General features: G+C 45.3%; 1 protein-coding gene across 2 annotated transcripts; it reads left to right on the plus strand.

Annotated features, from left to right (window-relative positions):
* The first annotated feature begins 2,449 nt into the window (after positions 1-2,449).
* Positions 2,450-17,196, plus strand: DYRK2 (dual specificity tyrosine phosphorylation regulated kinase 2). 2 transcript variants are annotated; one of them, XM_027542479.1, is made up of 3 exons: positions 2,450-2,917; positions 3,509-3,657; positions 11,645-17,196. In XM_027542479.1, exons 1-3 carry the CDS (start codon positions 2,869-2,871, stop codon positions 13,244-13,246), a joined length of 1,800 nt encoding a protein of 599 aa, XP_027398280.1. In that variant the 5' UTR covers positions 2,450-2,868; the 3' UTR covers positions 13,247-17,196. The 2 variants fall into 2 exon arrangements, with proteins under 2 accessions (XP_027398280.1, XP_027398281.1); XM_027542480.1 differs by lacking the exon at positions 3,509-3,657 and having other exon boundaries at positions 2,848-2,917.
* Positions 17,197-19,328: the final 2,132 nt, after the last annotated feature.

A 19,328-nucleotide genomic window follows, 5' to 3' on the forward strand; every position in this document is an offset into this window, starting at 1 on the left:
TGCATTAGAATAATAAGGTTTGAGGGTAACTCCTAGAATTCACCTAGTTCATTCTCCTTGAAAGCTCGGATAGTGCTTTTGTTCATCTTTCTATATTTGCCATTAACACAGGTTGGAGCCATCAATAAAAAATAGAATGAGAGAAGTCCAAGCAATTGTAAATACTAATTCAGAGGTCAGTAAGAATAAGATTTTTAAGTCTTTGATTTGAAAGGTATAGCATTTATAATTAAAATAGTGAAAGATATTAGACTAATTGCAAATTTTCCTTAAGAAAGCAAAAAATTAAAAAATGGAAATTGCACTTGTCGTGTCATAAAGCAATATACTAGGAAAAGTTCTCTAAACATACAGTTTTTCTTTGATCAAAGTTAATGATTCATTGTGTCCCTTCCCTGGAAAAAAAGTCAGTGTTCCTTTTCCTCATGTTTAATGTGGAAATTAATATTATTAATATGGATTTCACAAACTATGACATCTAGCAGTTATTGTTTTTCTCATTCATGAAAAAGCAGGAGAATATTTAGCTTCTGTTGAAGTAATATAATAATTATTTGAGTAAAATAACTGTCACATTATATCAAAATTGAATTTTTGGCTTCACATTTTTCATTTGAACATCAGTTGTATGGAAGGCTCATTAAGAAAAGGAAAACAGTATGAAAACAATTGTTTTGAAAGGGAAGGAAGGAAAAGAGGTGTGAGGTTTGTTAAAAAGCCAAGGTAGTGTAACAGAGAGCAGAGTTAGATTAGAGGGACTCAGAAAATGAGTTCTAGCTTCAACTCTGCTACTAAGGAATCTCTTTTCATTGAGAATACTGAATATGTTTCCCCAGGTGAATCTGAATGTGATAGCCTGTGATGACAAGCAAAGGGGACTATCCTCTTCTGGGACCAGATCAGGACCAGATTCTTTTGTAAAGGCTTATTACTGGATTGACTGTTTCACTGTGGTTCTACTTTATTAAGAGAAGGCACAGACAGGACCCGTTTGAGGTACATGTTACCAGTCACAATTTTATGCTTTGCCACCTGTTCTCTCTGCCAGTGCCCTCAATCCTTGCTGTCCCGTATGGGATCCCTGGAGACTCTGAGAGGGTCACACTGTAACTCTGAAACACCCATTTGGGGGCATTTGTACAAAGCTGAGAGTGATGTTGCTGGCAGGTTGCTATGACAATTTGCAAACAGTAGAGGGGATGGGTCCCCATTCTGATTTGAGTCTGCACTAGCTCAGGCCTGCACACTTGATCTGGCCAGCGGCCGCAGAGTCCCAGGACAGACTTAACGGACCCAGGCCGCCAGGAGAAGTTCAGAAACCAGGCAAATCTTAGGAAGAAAGCGCAAGGCAAGCTTCCCGCTTCCCATCTCCCCTCCCGCTGAAGTAACAAAACCTGTGACCTTTGCACAAAGGCCTGTGCCACAGACGACACGAGGCGGGTGTGAGAAGGGCAAGCAGTTTTTCCGTCTGCAAGGGAAAGAGAGGCTGTATATAGCAAAATAAAAAGGGAAATTCTCCACGTGTCTTGGATGGGAAAGGGAAAGAGACTTTGTGTCTCTGGAGGAGAGGAATTGAAGGTATCGCTTAGGAAGGTGTGTCTCTCCCAGTGGCCGCGCAGGGAAAGGCTCGGAGTTGTTAAGGAAATGGGAGGTGTCTTTGATGTTTATTTTTGCCTAGCAACCCACAGCCAGCTGCTTCCCCGGCAGCCGTCCACACGCGCCTCGCTGCCTCCCCTCGTCCTAGCGACTGGAGAGCGGTCATTTGGTGTCAGTAAACCGGGGAGGGAGTATGTGTGGTGGAGGTGGAAGTGGAAGCGGGAGGGGAGCCCCCTCCTTGGCCCACGTTCTGGGTCACCAGGCTAAGGCTCGGTCCTCCAACGGGGCTAGACTTACCTTAGCCAGGTGACCCTTGCACAACTAAGTTATTTCCATGATCAGATGGGGCGATGGGGTGGTTAAGCCACTGGGACCCGGAAGGCGGGGAGGGGGGCGGGCAGTATTGTCTGTGAGCAGCCATTAGGTTCGGAAAGCTGAAAATGCATACGTGTTTGGGGAAAGCGCTCGGAAGAGGAGGGGGGTTTTCTGCAGCGATTTCGGTGGGAGGGAAGCGGTGGTGGGTTGCGCTGGGCGGGGAGAGGACGAGGCCCGGGAGGGCAGAAGGTCGTTAGCTGAGGCGCCGAGGGGAGCAGTGCAGATGGCCGGAGGGGGAGGCGAAGGGCGAGAGGAGGTTGCAGAGTTTTCCGGGGAGTGGAGGGGTGTCTACGCCGACGACTGGAGGCGGGGGCGAGCAGGGAGGGACTTCGGTGGGCGGCTAGGTGGGGGAGGGGTGGGCGCGGGAGTGAGTGGCGCGGCGGCGGTGGGGGAGCCCGGGGGTGGGGCCTGCCCGGCGGCGGAGGGAGCGGGGGCGGGGCTGCCCTCCTGGGCCGAGCGGCGCGCGGGCTCCCGGCGAGTGTGCGCGGGGGCGCGCCTGCGCGGGCCCGGGAGGAGGCTCCCAAGCTAGTCGGCCCAGGCGGCGCAGCCCGCCGCTCCCCCGCGCCCTATGTGAGGGAATCGGGGAGGCCCGCGGCGCACCGGGGAGGGCGAGGCATGTGCACGGGCCGGAGGGAGCTGAGGCCGCCCGAGGAAGAGGAGGACGGCGGCGGCGGCGAGGAGAGCGGGGGGCTCGCGGCGGCGGGCCCGGGCCGAGGGGATGCAGCGGACTGTGTGTGTCTGGCTGTAGCTGACGCGAGGCGGCGAGGAGGCGCCGGAGATCCGCCAAAGGGGCAACCAGGGGCCGGCCGCGGTGGCGGCCGCGAGAAGTAGCAGCAGGACGGGCGGCGGCGGCGGCGGAGACGGCAGCCTTGAGATGCATTTTCTTCTCCAGCGGCCATGTTAACCAGGAAACCTTCGGCCGCCGCTCCCGCCGCCTACCCGACCGGTAAGGAGGCCGGGGCCCCGCTGCCCGCGCCGGCCACCGGGCCAGCCCTCGTGGCGCCGGCGCCCGCTGCCAGCAGGACCTCGAACAAAGTCTGCGCCGCGGCTGGGCGGCGCGGGATTCCCCGGGTGGACGGCGCGCCCTCGCCTCGGCTCATTGTTAACACGCGGGCCCCGAGGCTCCTCGGAGCGGAGCCCTCCGGCCGGACAGGACCCGTTCCTGACCTCCCAGTCTGGGGCTCGGTGATGCGGCGGCGCCCGGGTCGGCAGTCCAGTTCTGCTCCGGGCCTACGGACGCCCGCAGAGTGGACCGCCGGCCCGGCCCAGCCCGGCTCCCTGGCGGGGTCGCGAACTCGTTCGAGCGGGGGAACCCTACCTAACTTTGCAGCCGCCGAAGCCCCGCCCGCGGGCGCGCCGGGTTTCTGCGTCCCAGGCCTCCCGCCGCTCCCCGGGCGCTCGCACTCAAGGTCCCTGGCTCGGCCCGGGGCAGAGCGGGCTCCGCAGCCTGGAGGGGTGGGGTGGGGCGGGGCCACGGGGTCCCAGTGACTTTCTCCCCCTTGACCCTCTTTTGTCTCCTCCCGCGCGTGGCTGCCAGGCCGAGGAGGGGACAGCGCCGTTCGCCAGCTTCAGGCTTCCCCGGGGCTTGGTGCGGGGGCTCCCCGGAGCGGAGTGGGGACCGGCCCGCCCTCCCCCATCGCCCTGCCGCCTCTCCGAGCCAGCAACGCTGCCACCGCAGCCCACACGGTGAGACCCAGCCCGTGGGCGGCTGGGAGGGGGACGAGGGGCGGGAGAGGGGCCCGGGGCACCAGCACCCGTACTTGGGGGCGTCTGCAGCCGGGAGAGGGGAGAGAGGTCGAAGTGCGAGTGTCTCCACGCCCCTGGCCAGTGGCCTCTCCGGGACGCCGCCCTCTGGAACTTGGGCGAGCCCAAAGCTGCAGCCACAAAGGAGGATTCGTGGCACGGGCCCCTCACTTCCCTTCTGGAGCCCGCCCACCCCTGCGCTCCCCTTCCTTCGAACTTCCTCCGGCTCTTTTCCCCTCTTTTTTTTTTCCCCCGTCTTTGCTTCCTCGAGCTCCTTTCCCCGACCGGATAAACATCCCTCCCCCTCCGCCACCACGTTGGGTAGTGGATATTTATAGAAATAGATCTGTGTTAGGGTCAGCCCGGCTGTCCTGCCCGGAAAATAGATCCCCCAAAGAGCCTCGCAGGCCTGGCCTCAGCCAGCAGGGAGCACCGCCAATTGTCCCCCGCGTGTGGAAGCATGTTTTATGAGTGCTACAGGTTTGAACATAGCAGAAATTGTAATTAACATTAACAAAAATAAGAGCCGCAGCAGCAGTCAAAACAAGCCACCCCTGTAGGTTTCTGCAGTTGGGTATTATTCAGAAGGAAAGGGCCAGCTTTGCTTCCCAGGGAGGTGGGAAGGGCAGGGCACTTGACAGGGCCAAGAGGGAGGTGAGAGCCCAGCACCAGACCGGTGGCTGCAGAGATCAGCAAGCTGGACTTGACTTCAGCGTGTACCTCTTTTCTCAGTCCCAGAGAGAGCCCTTGGATGGTGGCTGACAGCCTAGCAGAGCTGTGCACCGGAGGAGGTGATGGTTTCCAGGGACTTGTTTACATATTCCTCTGGATCTTTCAGAGGAAACGCCTAAGATGGTTCTAAATGAGGGGCGCTTGCTAGGGATATGGCTTTGTTTGCCAAGTGAAAGTTAAGTTCTTGTAGAATAGGCCATTTCTAGCCTACAGAGGGGTAGCTCTGAAGGTCATGTGCTATGCGGAAACTTGTTTATCAGGGGAGAATTTGTGAGGGAATGGCCAAAGTGGAATGTTTTCTGTTAGACCTGAACATCTGTGTACAGTTCCACAGGAAAATGTTTTCTTGTTAAATCTTCTCTCTCTCCTCCTCTTTCTGTCTCTCATGACACATCTAGACCCAGGGGCTAAGAATTCACTGCACAGAAGTTAACCAATCTGTTGGGGCTGTGGTTGATGGAAGCGAATCAGTAGACTGCTGATTCTGCGTGTTCTTGTCACGGTGATGTTTTAGTTGAGAAATTGCCATTGGGTTTTAGGTGTTTCAGTTTGTTTGTTTGGTTTGGAATCATCTGACAACTTGGAAAGTATAACATCCAGTTTTTTTCCATGTCTGAATGTGATCACATGACTTGGTGTGACCTGGAAATGAAATACTACTGGGTTTGCATCTGGATTCTGGTTTTCTAAGAGTGGGCTTTGCTTGATCAGAACCTCTTTGCAAATGAAATGTGTATAAGATGATGGAAAATGAAAGGTGACTACTAGAGGAGTAGTCTGTGGGAGACCAGAAATGAAAAGATATGTGGGTGCTTCTCAGCTCTCCTAATGATAGTGCTTGTATTTTACTGTGGTGTCTATTTGATTCACCTAAAACTTCAGTGTGCCATTGATTAGAAGCTTGGTTTTGAAAGTATGAATTTTGGTTCTGGTTGTTGTTTAGTTTTGGTTTTAAATATTTACAGAATATCGCAGACTTCCTCAAATGGGTGAGTAAAAGGACCACGGGGTTTTATTTGGTTCTGCTCCTTCATTTTTTGGATGAGGAGAGCAGACAAGTTAACTGGTTTGGTCGAGATGCCTGAGCTAGTTTCTGTGAAACCTGGAGCTAAAGCCCAGGCCCTCCTGAGTTCAGCTTTACATACTGCTTGACTGCTAATTTTAGGAAATTGAACTGGTTTCTTTATAAAGGCACAAACCTTAAAGATCCATGTTTCTGTATGTCTTTGAGATTTTTAAAAGTTTTTAGTTTTTAATTTCACAGGAGTTACAACTAGGAATAGCTATTAATGATTGAGTAGGGGAAGCATTATGAAGAAGAAACTAGTGTTTGCCTATGTTTTCCCTTGTGAGTGATGTAGTAGGTAGATAAATATATGACTGAGAATTATAAACGTTGGAATTTATCTAGTGCATTGCCCTCTTGTTCCTTGTCTCCATGGATATCTTGTACATTAGTCATTTTGTGTATCTCTTTTGGTCCTAAAAGCATACATACCTAGTAACTATTCTGATTCTTAATAGTTTTTTCTTTTTAATGTTTTATGGGGATATTAATTTGCTTATTTTTAAAATTCTGAAATATTAGTATTGTATCACTTTTATAACTGCTTAATGTTTAAAGCACTCTCCAGTTACCAGTTTTACTGTTGTAAAATAATTGGAGTTGAAGAATGAATATTCCATTTTAAAAAATAGTAGAGTTTGGTAGAAGAAAAGTAGACATTTGACTCAGGGCCACACAGACCATCAGTGTTTGAGGAGGAGCTAAAATTCCGATCATTTTGGACTCAGTTCTATTCCCATAACACCATATAGCATTTCTAAGATGACTCCAGTGAAATTTGAAAACTCCCAGAAATGTTAACACAGGGAAGTATGTGCAATTTTCCCTTTTATTTTTGGAAGAGATTAAAACTACCAAATTGGCTAGACTATTGTTCTTATATAATTTTTAGTGCAAAAATGTTTCATGGTCAACGAGGGCTTTTTTAGGTATCTCTGCTTTAATCCATACATTTTAGGTATCTAACAATTACATCCACTCACTGTGTTATTTTTAAATTCAACAGGCACTGTGCTAGATAGGCATTGGCCAAAAAGGAAAAAGCAAGTAAGAGGTTTTAAACATCCTTAAGTTTATGGTATAGTTCTGGCCTATGTATTCTGGAAATGTTTTGGCATTTCTAGGGTTTCTCCCCCACTCCCCCGCCTTTTATAGAACAGTTAATTGAGCTTCTGACCCAGGTTGTGATTGTAGATTCCTATGGTGTGTAAGACAATATCCTCCTTTACTGCTGCTGCTAAGTCGCTTCAGTCATGTCCGACTCTGTGTGACCCCATAGACGGCAGCCCACCAGGCTCCCCCGTCCCTGGGATTCTCCAGGCAAGAGCACTGGAGTGGGTTGTCATTTTCTTCTCCAGTGAATGAAAGTGAAAAGTGAAAGTGAAGTCGCTCAGTCGTGTCTGACTCTTCGTGACCCCGTGTACTGCAGCCTACCAGGCTCCTCCATCCATGGGATTTTCCAGGCAAGCGTACTGGAGTAGGTTGCCATTGCCTTCTCTGCCTCCTTTACTGGAGCCCCTCAAATGAATTTCCTTAACATCTGGAAAGTTTTTAAGATTCCACATGTCACTTTTAGGTATTTAGTTGATGCTATTATTCTTTTAACGGGCTGTCCTTGCCTCCATGTCTCTGCTTATGTATTGCAATCCTAACATTTTTGACTTGAGTCACCAGGGACAAGTCTTGATTCCCTGGGTGTTAACTTCATGTTTTGTTATGAAGGTACAAAGGTAGTTGTCAAGAATAACTTAAAGAGGTGAGAGTTTAAAAGGAGTTACTGACATACGTTCTTCCATTCAGCAGAAATTGACTGAGTGCTTACTGTATGCTTGGGTTTATGTCAATAAGGATTTAAAAAGATAAGAGGTGACCCCACCCTGGAACTGCTCACATCCTGGTTGGTATATCAGGTTTGAAAACAGGTGTGAAATGAAATAAGTATTTTAATATATCAGTGCTCTGTAAGCACCCTGGAAGGGAAGGGGACCTTTTCAAAGAGGAGTTGAGAGTTGAACTGGCCATTGAAGGGTGAGTAGGAGTTTTCCACATGGCCCACGTTAACAAGATTTCAAGCAGCACTTGGAAAGGATGATAGTTCTAGCTCTCCTTTCAGTTCAGTTCAGTCGCTCAGTCGTGTCCGACTCTTTGCAACCCCATGAACCACAGCACTCCAGGCCTCCCTGTCTATCACCAACTCCCGGAGTCCACTCAAACCCATGTCCATTGAGTCGGTGATGCCATCCAACCATCTCATCCTCTGTTGTCCCCTTCTGCTCCTGTCCTCAATCTATACCAGCATCAGGGTCTTTTCAAATGAGTCAGTTCTTCACATCAGGTGGCCAAAGTATTGGAGTTCCAGCTTCAACATTGGTCCTTCCAATGAATATTCAGGACTGATCTTCTTTAGGATGGACTGGTTGGATCTCCTTGCAGTGCAAGGGACTCTCAAGAGTCTTCTCCCAACACCACAGTTCAAAAGCATCAATTCTTCGGTGCTCAGCTTGCTTCATAGTCCAACTCTCACATCCATACATGACCACTGGAAAAACCATAGCCTGACTGGACGGACCTTTATTGACAAAGTAATGTCTCTGCTTACTCACTACTATACTAAGCACACTATGCCTTTTACCTTGTTTAACCCTCCTAACCCCCCTAATGAGGCAGCCTTGTTACCCTCTTTATACCGATAAGGGCCCTGAGGTTCAGAGAGATTAATTACTCAAGGTCATATAGTTTGAAGTGGTGGAGCTTAGATTCATTTCCCATGTGTCTAATTGAAAATCCCTGAACACCTAACCATTATGAAACATGACTTCACCGAAAAGAGAGGAATGTAAAAGAGAGTGGTGTCTCCATGGGTCGTAGGGAATCCAGCTTATTATTCTCAGAGAGAGTGTGACAGTGGTAGGTGACACTGGAAAGACTCAGGTCATTTAGGCTCAGCATTTTAGAACCTCATGTTCTTGCCTGTAAGTTCTTAAGTTCTTTGTGGAAATGGAGTGCCCACATGAGCCTTAAGCAAAGTCAAGGGCAGTGTGAGTGACATTTTCAGTGGTAACTCCAGAAACATCATGGAGAGAAGAGATGGTGAATTCTAGGCTTAGAAGCAAAAGGACACGTGAAGAGGGTGCTTCTGTTGTCCCAGTAAAAGACACAAGAACTCCAGGTGGGATAGCGAGGCTGGAGGGGAGTGGGTCAGTTAGAAATGATGGTGGGGCTCCATGGTGACTTGGGAAGGTACAGGAGATATGGAGATGGACTGAGTGACTATTCGGGAGGGTGGCTCATACGGTAAAGAATCTGCCTACGATGCAGGAAACCCAGATTTGATCCCTGGGTGGGGAAGATTCCCTGGAGAAGGGAATGGCCACCCACTTCAGTATTCTTGCCTGAAAAATCCCGTGGACGTTGATGCCTGTTGGGCTACAGTCCATGGGGTCACAGAGTTGGCCACAACTGAGCACAGCAGCACAGCGTTTTCTTGGTCAGAAATGCAGGGTTATGGGAGGAAGAAGTGGTTTGAGTGGGAAAAGTGCGAGTTGAGTTTGAGTTTGAGTTGAGTTGAGTTACCTTGTTTAACCCTCCTAATGCCCCTAATGAGGCAGCCTTGTTACCCTCTTTATACCGATAAGGGCCCTGAGGTTCAGAGAGATTAATTGCCCAAGGTCATATAGTTTGTAGTGGTGGAGCTTAGATTTATTTAGAATCTGGGTTTCCTGCATTGAGTACTTCATGGAGAAATACATGAGGAAGGCAGCTGATCTGTAGTTGGACACAGCGAGTCTTGAGTTCAGGAGTCATGGATTGGGCTTGTCTAAGCTGGAGGTGTTCTGGGAGTAAAAGCCATGAGCAACTTGAGGCTTGAACCCTGGGGGAACCCTGGAACCCTCCTTGATTGCTGCTGTGGAAGAGACCAAGAGTAGATAGTTGGGAGAGACAGAAGGTCATCCAATTAATTGGCAAACTCTAGTTCTAGTCACTCAGCTTTTGTGATGGTATTTTAAATTATGCAGAACATTAAAATTGCTATTATAAAAATTGAAGTCAGTTTCTGAAGCTTAGAATGTTTTACTTTGCCCTCTTTTTAGAACTTCCTATGGCTCCAAGGTCAATTTTGTCCCCAATGAAGCCTCATGCTTTTGTACTGTGTATACTGGTAATGTTGGTTTTTCTTCTGAAATCTCTCCAGGCTGCCCTGAAGAGAACGGTTCGCTAGGAGACATATATTTCTAATTTCAGGTCCTTTCATTCCTGGTACTTGAAAGACCACAGTGGGGAGGAGGAGAGGTACAGAGAGTGAGGCTTAGACAAAAAGCATTGGACAAGACTGTACTACTTTTATATATACATCCAGGACTTCCCTAATTCATTTTTATGAACTGCTTTGCTTTTGGCAAAGAATGAGGATAAAATAACTTGTCTGGCTACACTGACAGAAGATAAGTTCATTTAGCATAGAATACCATCTGTGAGTTTAGTAGAAGGGTTCAACTAGAAGTCTTGCAGAAATCTAAGAAGTAAAATCCCTCAGTCAATGAAATCCCACTTCAGACAGGCCCAAGTACTGAACTGTATTCTCCTTTGTTTTAGAAGATTGCAGAGAGAAAGCACATGCCTCAGATAGTACATCAGTTAAAGAAAATTTGAAGGTCTTGGACTCCTAGTGAGATTGACTTGGAATTTCATTTTGTAATCTAGGTAGTCCCAAACCATTTCTTGAATTATAATATTACATAGAGCATTTCTATGCATTTAGTGATATGTAAAGCCCAAGAGATAGGGTTTAGGAGATGATGGGGAAAATACTGAAAGTTTAGGACTTCAGCTAATTGATTGTATACTCCTGAAGGGCTGTGTGGCCAGACCTCAGAGAACACTGAATGAATGAGATGGATCGCAAACAGCAAGTTCATCTTTAAGCTTTCATATAAAAAAAATCACCTGCTGGGATGCTTTTAAGACTTGTGAGTTATTGTCTGAGGCTGGCAAGAATTCCTAACTGGGAGGGGATCCTGGCTGTTAGTTCTCTTCCACCCCTCACCTCTTGGCCATAATAATGCTTGAGAGAAATCCCAAGTAGATTCTCTGTGAGAAGGCTGGGGCCCCCTGGCTTATGCCTTCACTTTTGTTCATACAGGAATGTTCAGGGATGGCTTGTGTGCCTGAAATAGAAATCGCTACATTGTATTCCTTGTTGGAAAGCTGAGTATCCCAGCAGCCGGGAGAAATACATGTTTTGAGAGAGCCAAGCCATTGACCAAAGGAAGGCCCGCCGAGTGAGGCGGTTGGATTGTTGGGCTGGATGGCCTTAAATGGTCATCACAGTCAGTACAGCCCAGAGACTTAAAAATAGGTTTGGGGTTTATAAGATACTACAGTGTATATCTACATGGGAATCTTTTCCAGCCTAAAAGTACAATTCTCTGCTTCTGGATCAAGTACTTTCCTAGGTATAATTAGTTTGATTTGCGAGTAGTGGAGAAGACCAAGAATGAAGACAGCAGTGCTCTCAGAATAGAGCTAAATTCCAGAGACGGAGTAGTAAACAAGACTGACCTGGTCCCTGCCCTCATGGCAATAAAGAAGCTACTAAGTGAAGTGTGAAAAATGTTGTAATCCAGGGGCGGGAGAGCCAGTAGAGTGCCCATGTGTTCATGCTCTTTCTGTATCCTTTCATCGTGATATCAAGTATGGGTTGAATGGAATGTCTATGATACCACAGTGCCTGTGCTAAATGTTAGGTAGAGAATGATGACCAAGAAACCTGATCTCTGCCTCCACTGAGAACTTATTCTAAGGACCCTGAAAACATGTACAGCAAACTCTTTGTTAGGTGCAGCAGTTCTGGGGTCCTTTCTTTTTTTCCAGATCCCTAGTTTCATAGCCATCCCCAGCCCCTCAGCCTCTTCTGCCTTTGAGGCTCTCTGCATCACGACGTCCACTCTCCCTGTGGCAATGTTGGTGAGGTCCCTGCTGCGTGCACAGCTCTTTCCTTTGAAGAAACCTGATACCGACTGTACATTCAAACCAAGTTGGATTTCGTAAAGGTGGGGGTGGGAGCCAACGTATAAAATAGCCCTTTTGAACGAACCTCTTCTGTTCCATTGATGTTCCCTCTCTGAATTCCAGATTGGCGGCAGTAAGCACACAATGAATGACCACCTACACGTCAGCAGCCACGGACAGATCCAGGTTCAGCAGCTGTTTGAGGATAACAGTAACAAGCGGACAGTGCTCACGACACAACCAAATGGGCTTACCACGGTGGGCAAAACGGGGTTGCCAGTGGTGCCGGAGCGGCAGCTGGAGAGCATCCACAGACGGCAGGGGAGTTCCACCTCTCTGAAGTCTCTGGAAGGCATGGGGAAGGTGAAAGCCACCCCCATGACTCCGGAGCAAGCGATGAAGCAATACATGCAAAAACTAACCAGCTTTGAACACCATGAGATTTTCAGCTACCCTGAAATATACTTCTTAGGTCCAAATGCAAAGAAGCGCCAGGGCATGACAGGCGGGCCCAACAACGGTGGCTACGACGACGACCAGGGGTCCTATGTGCAGGTGCCCCACGATCACGTGGCTTACAGGTACGAGGTCCTCAAGGTCATTGGGAAGGGGAGCTTTGGGCAGGTGGTCAAGGCCTACGACCACAAAGTCCACCAGCACGTGGCCCTGAAGATGGTGCGGAACGAGAAGCGCTTCCACCGGCAGGCGGCCGAGGAGATCCGCATCCTGGAGCATCTGCGCAAGCAGGACAAGGACAACACCATGAACGTCATCCACATGTTGGAGAACTTCACCTTCCGCAACCACATCTGCATGACATTCGAGCTGCTCAGCATGAACCTCTATGAGCTCATCAAGAAGAACAAGTTCCAGGGCTTTAGTCTGCCTCTGGTTCGCAAGTTCGCCCACTCCATCCTGCAGTGCCTGGACGCTTTGCACAAAAACAGGATAATTCACTGTGACTTGAAGCCCGAGAACATTTTATTGAAGCAGCAGGGTAGAAGCGGGATTAAAGTGATTGATTTTGGCTCCAGTTGTTATGAGCACCAGCGGGTCTACACATACATCCAGTCCCGTTTCTACCGGGCCCCGGAAGTGATCCTTGGCGCCAGGTATGGCATGCCCATCGACATGTGGAGCCTGGGCTGCATCCTCGCAGAGCTCCTGACTGGTTACCCCCTCTTGCCTGGGGAGGATGAAGGGGACCAGCTGGCCTGTATGATTGAACTGCTGGGCATGCCCTCCCAGAAACTGCTGGATGCATCCAAACGAGCCAAAAATTTTGTGAGCTCCAAGGGTTATCCTCGTTACTGCACTGTCACGACTCTCTCAGACGGCTCCGTGGTCCTCAATGGTGGCCGTTCCCGGAGGGGGAAACTGAGGGGCCCACCAGAGAGCAGAGAGTGGGGGAATGCACTGAAGGGGTGTGACGATCCCCTCTTCCTTGACTTCTTAAAACAGTGTTTAGAATGGGATCCTGCAGTTCGCATGACCCCTGGCCAGGCTTTGCGGCACCCCTGGCTGAGGAGGCGGCTGCCAAAGCCTCCGACGGGGGAGAAGACGTCTGTGAAGAGGATCACTGAGAGCACTGGTGCTATCACATCCATTTCCAAATTACCTCCACCTTCCAGCTCAGCTTCCAAACTGAGGACTAATCTGGCACAGATGACAGATGCCAATGGGAATATTCAGCAGAGGACAGTATTGCCAAAACTGGTTAGCTGAGCTGAGCCCCCCGATGCTGGTAATTCTGAAAGATACGACATTGCTGAGCCTTATTGGGTTGAAAAAGAGTAGCTCAGACCTGTTTTTATTTGCTCAATAACTCGACTCATTTGTATCTTTTCGGCACTTGTTTTAATGTAAGAAAGTTTGTTTTGTTTTATAAAATACATGGGGACAATGCTTTAAGTTTTTATACTTTCTGAAACTGTTTTTGTGTTCTAAAAGTACGATGAGCCTTACTGTAATTAGTGTGGCAGAGTAATAAACATCAGTGGCAGGCCATTGATCATGTCATGACTGCCGCGCATCTACAGATTGGTGTCAGAGACATTCACTATGTCTTCATGGTTCATAGTGTATTCTCCCCAAGGTGATTGCCTCTGAAGGCCCCCCCGCCCCCAACAAGCCCTTCTCTCTCCACACTCCAGGGTCATGCACAGGTGCAGCATGTCCTGCTTTGTTTTCCATAAGTTACCTGGGTGGTAGTGATGGTGGGAGGAGGATGGTCAGGACGAAAATGATATTGTAAGAAAAATTGCACCTTAGAGGTTTTTTCCCCTGAAATAGTGCTCAGAGACAAAATCCCCACAGTTGAAATGCTCAGTTAGCATTTTGACGTTCTAAAGGCCAGCCAAGCAAACCTGGTGGATGAATGGAAATGCGTGTGTCCCTCCAAATTCTCCAATGTGATCAGTGAGCCATTTTGCAAAGAAGTCTCGTTTAACAGAATTTGGTTTTGCACCTAAAGTTAGAAATGTATTCCATGAACTAACTGTTCTTCCCTTCTCTTTGCTTTTCTCCCCGCTGTTCCTCTTTCACCACACATCTGTTGCTTGCATCTAATTTCTTTTCCTTCCGTCAAATACATATCCCAGACTGTTAATACAGAAAAGAGACATTTTTAGCTGTGATTATGACCATCTTTTTCATATTCCAATTTAAAAAAGAATAGCCTAGCTACTTAAAGTGGGGATTTCCATAGTCCAAAGACAGTTTAGCAGACTCGAGTGAGTTCACACTTCAGGTGCCACAGTAAGGTTCTTTTAGCCTGGGAAAGCATCACCTCTTTAAAAAGAAAGAGGATTGAAAATCCTCTTCTTCAACAGACGTCAATTGTCCTTGTCCAGCAAGGCCAATTTTAACAAAATCTAAGGAGGAAAATTTCAGCCTCAAGTTAAATGGTTTGACTTACTCTGTGCATCATTAGAAGAACCATAGACATTGCATTCCTGTTTTATTTTACTTTTGTTTGGATTGCACTTGATTGTTTTCATGGGAATGACACTTTACCTGTAAAAGTAACTCTTGAGAGTTAGGTAAAAGAATATTTTCTCCTCTGAATAATAATTATTTTCACAGTGAAAACTTCAGTATTTTATCACTAATGTATGAGCAGTGATACATATCAATTTCAAGGCACGTGGAAAAAAATTTAGTTATGTGCAATTTAATATAGAAAGATTTCTGCCTGTTTGGACAATAGGTTTGGGTAGTATAAAATAGGATAAATACTCTTTTATATGCACAGATATTATTGTATGGATTGCCTGTAAATTGATTTACAAGTACTTAAAGCATGGTCCCCAGTGAGGCCAAGAAAGTTTCCGGTTAAGTTCTTTTAATATTAATCCTACAGTTTCTCTTGCTTTAAAAAAGAAAAAGAGTAGTTTTGAATAAAACACTTTACTTATCTTGAGGCTTTGTCAGTTGATGGTGGAGAAAAATGCTCAGGAAATATTACAGATATTTGCCAAAAAATCAGTAATAAGATTAGCTTATTAATAAAGTAGTGGTGTTGATATTTGCTTTACTATTTAAGGGTGTCACTGATAAATTAATTTATACTTCTGTATTTAGAAATTATAGCTTCTTTCCCCTAGTCAAATTCTTTAGCCTGTTGTACACATTTCTGTGTAATCTATGGAAGTGCAATAATGTTAGTTGCATTTTAAATGATGCTCATGTGATCAGTCAGTGGCTTATAGAATTTAAAGATTGTGTATTATTAAAATTTTGGCTTAAAGGCATAAGAAGTGTAAGACTCGTGGTGGCTTTAGAAAACCATAAGCCTCTTAACGATGGTTAGTGTCTTTAGGTCATTAAAACAAACAGAAACATAAAGGCTATTTTCCCCTTGCAATGCTCCTCTTCCGCCGTATCCACTCTCAAGATTTTCACTGAAATAAATGAACCTGAGCCTGCCATTAATATGAATTTCCCTATAGAATGATTATCCATGTTAAAGTTTGTAAACAGTCTAATACTGCTTGTCTCCTCCCCCACCACACAGAACTGGTTCTTCACATGCCAACAGTGCATTTGTGACTGTGTTTATTCACAAATGTAACCGGAAGCTTTTAAGCCAAACTAAAATGTGCGGCACTGTGGGGCTCCCCCCACTGCACTTCCTAAATACAGTGAAACTCCCCTCATTCACAAAGAGCCACCACGTTCAGTGTTTAGTGATAGAGCTGCTTTTTAAGTCTAGCTTAATTATAATGTCAAAGAAAAAGACAAATGTTGCATCGTTGTGATTTTAAAACATAAATCAGTGAAGGGCTCTGATAGGCTAGTAGGAGTTGGCTTGGAAACAGTCCTTGGTCTCACAGGTTACCATTGTCTAGGGATGTCTGAGCTGTTTTCAGATTTAAGAGCACAGTGTGGTCTGGTCTTTGGTTGTGGTCTCATCTGGCTCCGTTTCTTGCACCCCCAGAGCGTGCATTACCACTTACGTGTGTTGCTACAACAGTGATGCAAGACAGTGTAGATTAACAGTAGAGGAGAAATTGTGCCCTTAGTGATAACAATGTGCCTTTTGTTCTGAATGCCATGTTGTAGGGCGTGCATTTTTTGGCCTCTTTAACTCTTTGAATACTAGGCAGTAAGAATGGAACCCACCTCTGCAAAGAGACATCTGTCTTAAACATTCAGATACTTACTGGCCTTAATAGAAACCATAAGGCGTAAATCATTGTCAAGCACCAAAAAAGGTCACCACTGGTTAGTTACACATGGAATTCCTATGTTTAAGGGGTTAAAGATGGTCTTTGTTGTATCTTAACATCAGACTGATTTTTTAAATATTTTTTTTTTTGTTATGCTAACACTAGACAAAAATCGACTGTATTTGTAAAAATTTACCTCAAACCATTTAATTTTATAGTGTGATTAATCCCAGGGCATTTGGTATGAACCAAAGTGCATTCCTTTTATATATGCCTGGCTCTAGTAAGGATGGCCAGGGATTTTTACAATTTGGGTGCAAGGCACTTAAGCCACTTTTAAACTTACTAGGTGGTTTGGAGTCATGTGGAAGGACTCCATCAGAATGTTAGGAAACACTTTAGGCACCAGTAGCATTGGGCCATATTGGAATCTTCAAAGTGTGAATTATTTTCAAGAGAGCATTCATTTTTGTAATTTTTTTCATCAAGAATATTCTGGTAAGCAGAAGACTTAAAAACAAACTGATTTGGTTGGTAAAGGTTTTAATATTGCCCAACATAATGCTGTGGTAGCATTAAAAAAAAAAGTATTTGTGAACTCTGTTTCTTAGGGGCTTGTACATCTCTGCTATGGACATAGATGAAATTAATTGTAATTATACTCAGCTCAACTGCTACAGTTATGTCTAGGCAGTGGCTTGGGTTTCTATCGAGCAACAACTTAGACACGTGACTGTAATATGCTGCAACTGTGTGTACTGAAAATATGTGAAAATGGTTGAATGTGGACTGTGTATATATGTATGTAAAAATTTCTGTGAGATGCTGCTGTCGCCACTTAACATGAAATATGTTCTAGTGGATTTTAATCCTAGTGGCCAGTTCTATGATACTGTATGTATTGTACAGCTGATGACAGGAGTAAGACTGTTCAGTGAATATTTGTTAAATTTTATTGTCGTGGCCAGAGATAATTTCAGAATAAAATTTTAATGTCCTACCTTACTTTTCTCCCCTTTTCTAACTATAATTTTACTCCTGATCCATTTCTGGTGTTAGTCTTGGTCTAGTAGCCTGGAGAGAGTTTAGAATACAAATATTTTTCAGCAATCACCAATTATTTTTTTATTAGTTCCATATAAATGTACAGATTCCAAGTCAGAAAGGCTAGAGTTTTAGTTAGATCACTCTTGCTTTTTCTCAATGTATTTTGTTCTTTTACCTATATTATTTTTGTGATCTTCTGCTATATTCTCTATCTTATATTTAGTATCTTGTAGAACTTCAGATCTTTTGTGTGTGTGTGTGTTTTAATTTCTTTTTAATTTTCAGGGCCTTGGGAGCAGAGTCGAAATTATTTCCCACTGGTCTTCATTCTCCCCTGTACTTAAAGTCCTGGTAAATTATTCTTAATGTGCTCACCAGCTCCTCCATATTTTTTTTAATGCTTATGCTTTTGCAGTTCTTGTACTCGTGGTCTCTTTGGTTCACATTTTTGGGAGTTTTTAGTGGCTCCTCTAGTCATGGCTGGATCAGAAAGTAAGGCCTGTGAACTGCAGCTAGCTCGTGATTTGTCAAGTTCAGTTAATACCAAGCGGAGAGTTTACTCACAGATGACAGTGAGCAGATGCTGTGGTAATTTGTCAGACATTGCAGGGTTATTATGTAGACAAATATTTCCCTCTTGTGGAAAGAACTACCTCACATTTTTATTTACACCCGTCCTGCCAGCAACAGCAGAGGAACTACTTAGTGCGGCTTCCTGCAGCAGAAGGGGGCTACGCCGAAAACGAGGGCATGCTAGGAGCTCCCAGCCCCAGGCTTGGTCTTATCACAGCCTAGGTCGTGGACTTCCGGAATTGCTTCTCTTGTTTCTCAGAGTTCTTACCCAGTGACAAAATACCAACCAACCAAGAAACCCAGTATATTTGATATGAATTTTTAAGAGATGTGCATTATGTATGAAAATGAAAGTTGATGCTAAAGCTACAGTTTAAAATACTGTCCAGATTTGACAGAGCAGATGATAGCTCTTGTTCATTCTCTGTCATCAGATCTTCTCAAAGTTCTTTCTTAAATTCATATATGCTACTTTTTATTTGAATTTCTGTAATCTTTTGGAATAAATACATAAATATTCTTGGAACCTCAAAGTTGTCTTCAAACTAGCACTGGAGGGTGTTCCTAGCTGGCATTGGTATTGATGTTTTAGAGCAAGAGAAATTAGTTTATTTTCTGTTTTGGAAAAAGAACTGTTGAGAGAGATTTGAAAAAAGGGTATTTGTGACTTTGTTTCATTGCTGTTTTAAAAAAGTTTGAATTACACTGCATTTCTTTTGGGCAATTAGGCAAATAAACACTTGTCATGAGTGATGCTTAACACCTTCCAAAATGAAAAATGACTTGCCAGCGCATTACACATACATAAGAAAATTGCATCTTACTGCAAAGGATTTGGTTTCTTTGGTTTGTCTTTGACTTAGTGTTTTGCTGTGGTCACATCCTTAATATCTGCTACATATCGTATATATGGGAAGAAGAAACATAATTGCCATTCCTTTGCATCTCAAGGACATTTAATGAGCAAACTAAATTAATATTCATTCCTCTGAGGAAAGCTGACATTTTAGGAGTATTAACTAGCCGTCTATAGAAGGGAGCAACAAGACATATAACAACTCCCATGTGTTCCAGAGCTTCTTGTATGCTCTTTATGAAGAAAGCCTCCCAGATCTCATGGTGGTGTGTGAACATCACTTCAGCCTTGTTCATCCCTCTGAACTGTAATTACCCTAATTTGATAGAAGTGACTTGCTCCAAAGTGACTGCAAAAAAACGGCCTCAGGTTGCAATCAGATAAAGAACTTTGCTCTTGGACAATAAAGGAAAATCCCTAATTGTACATCACAACCAAAAATTTAGAAAGGGGAGAAATTTTGAGCTAGCAGTGGGCATTTCTATTATTTGAATAAATTGTATATCAGTTTCCAAGAATATTTTTTAAAAGGGGAGAAACTACAAAGACAAAGCAAAATGAAACTGAGGCCTAGGGTAGCTTAGTCTCTTGGTATATCTAATAGCTAAATGCACTGTCAGCGCACCCTTTAGTTAATTTAAGAAAGAGAGACTTCTCATAT

The sequence above is a fragment of the Bos indicus x Bos taurus genome, chromosome 5, assembly GCF_003369695.1.
Source record: "Bos indicus x Bos taurus breed Angus x Brahman F1 hybrid chromosome 5, Bos_hybrid_MaternalHap_v2.0, whole genome shotgun sequence".
Lineage (NCBI taxonomy): Eukaryota > Metazoa > Chordata > Mammalia > Artiodactyla > Bovidae > Bos > Bos indicus x Bos taurus.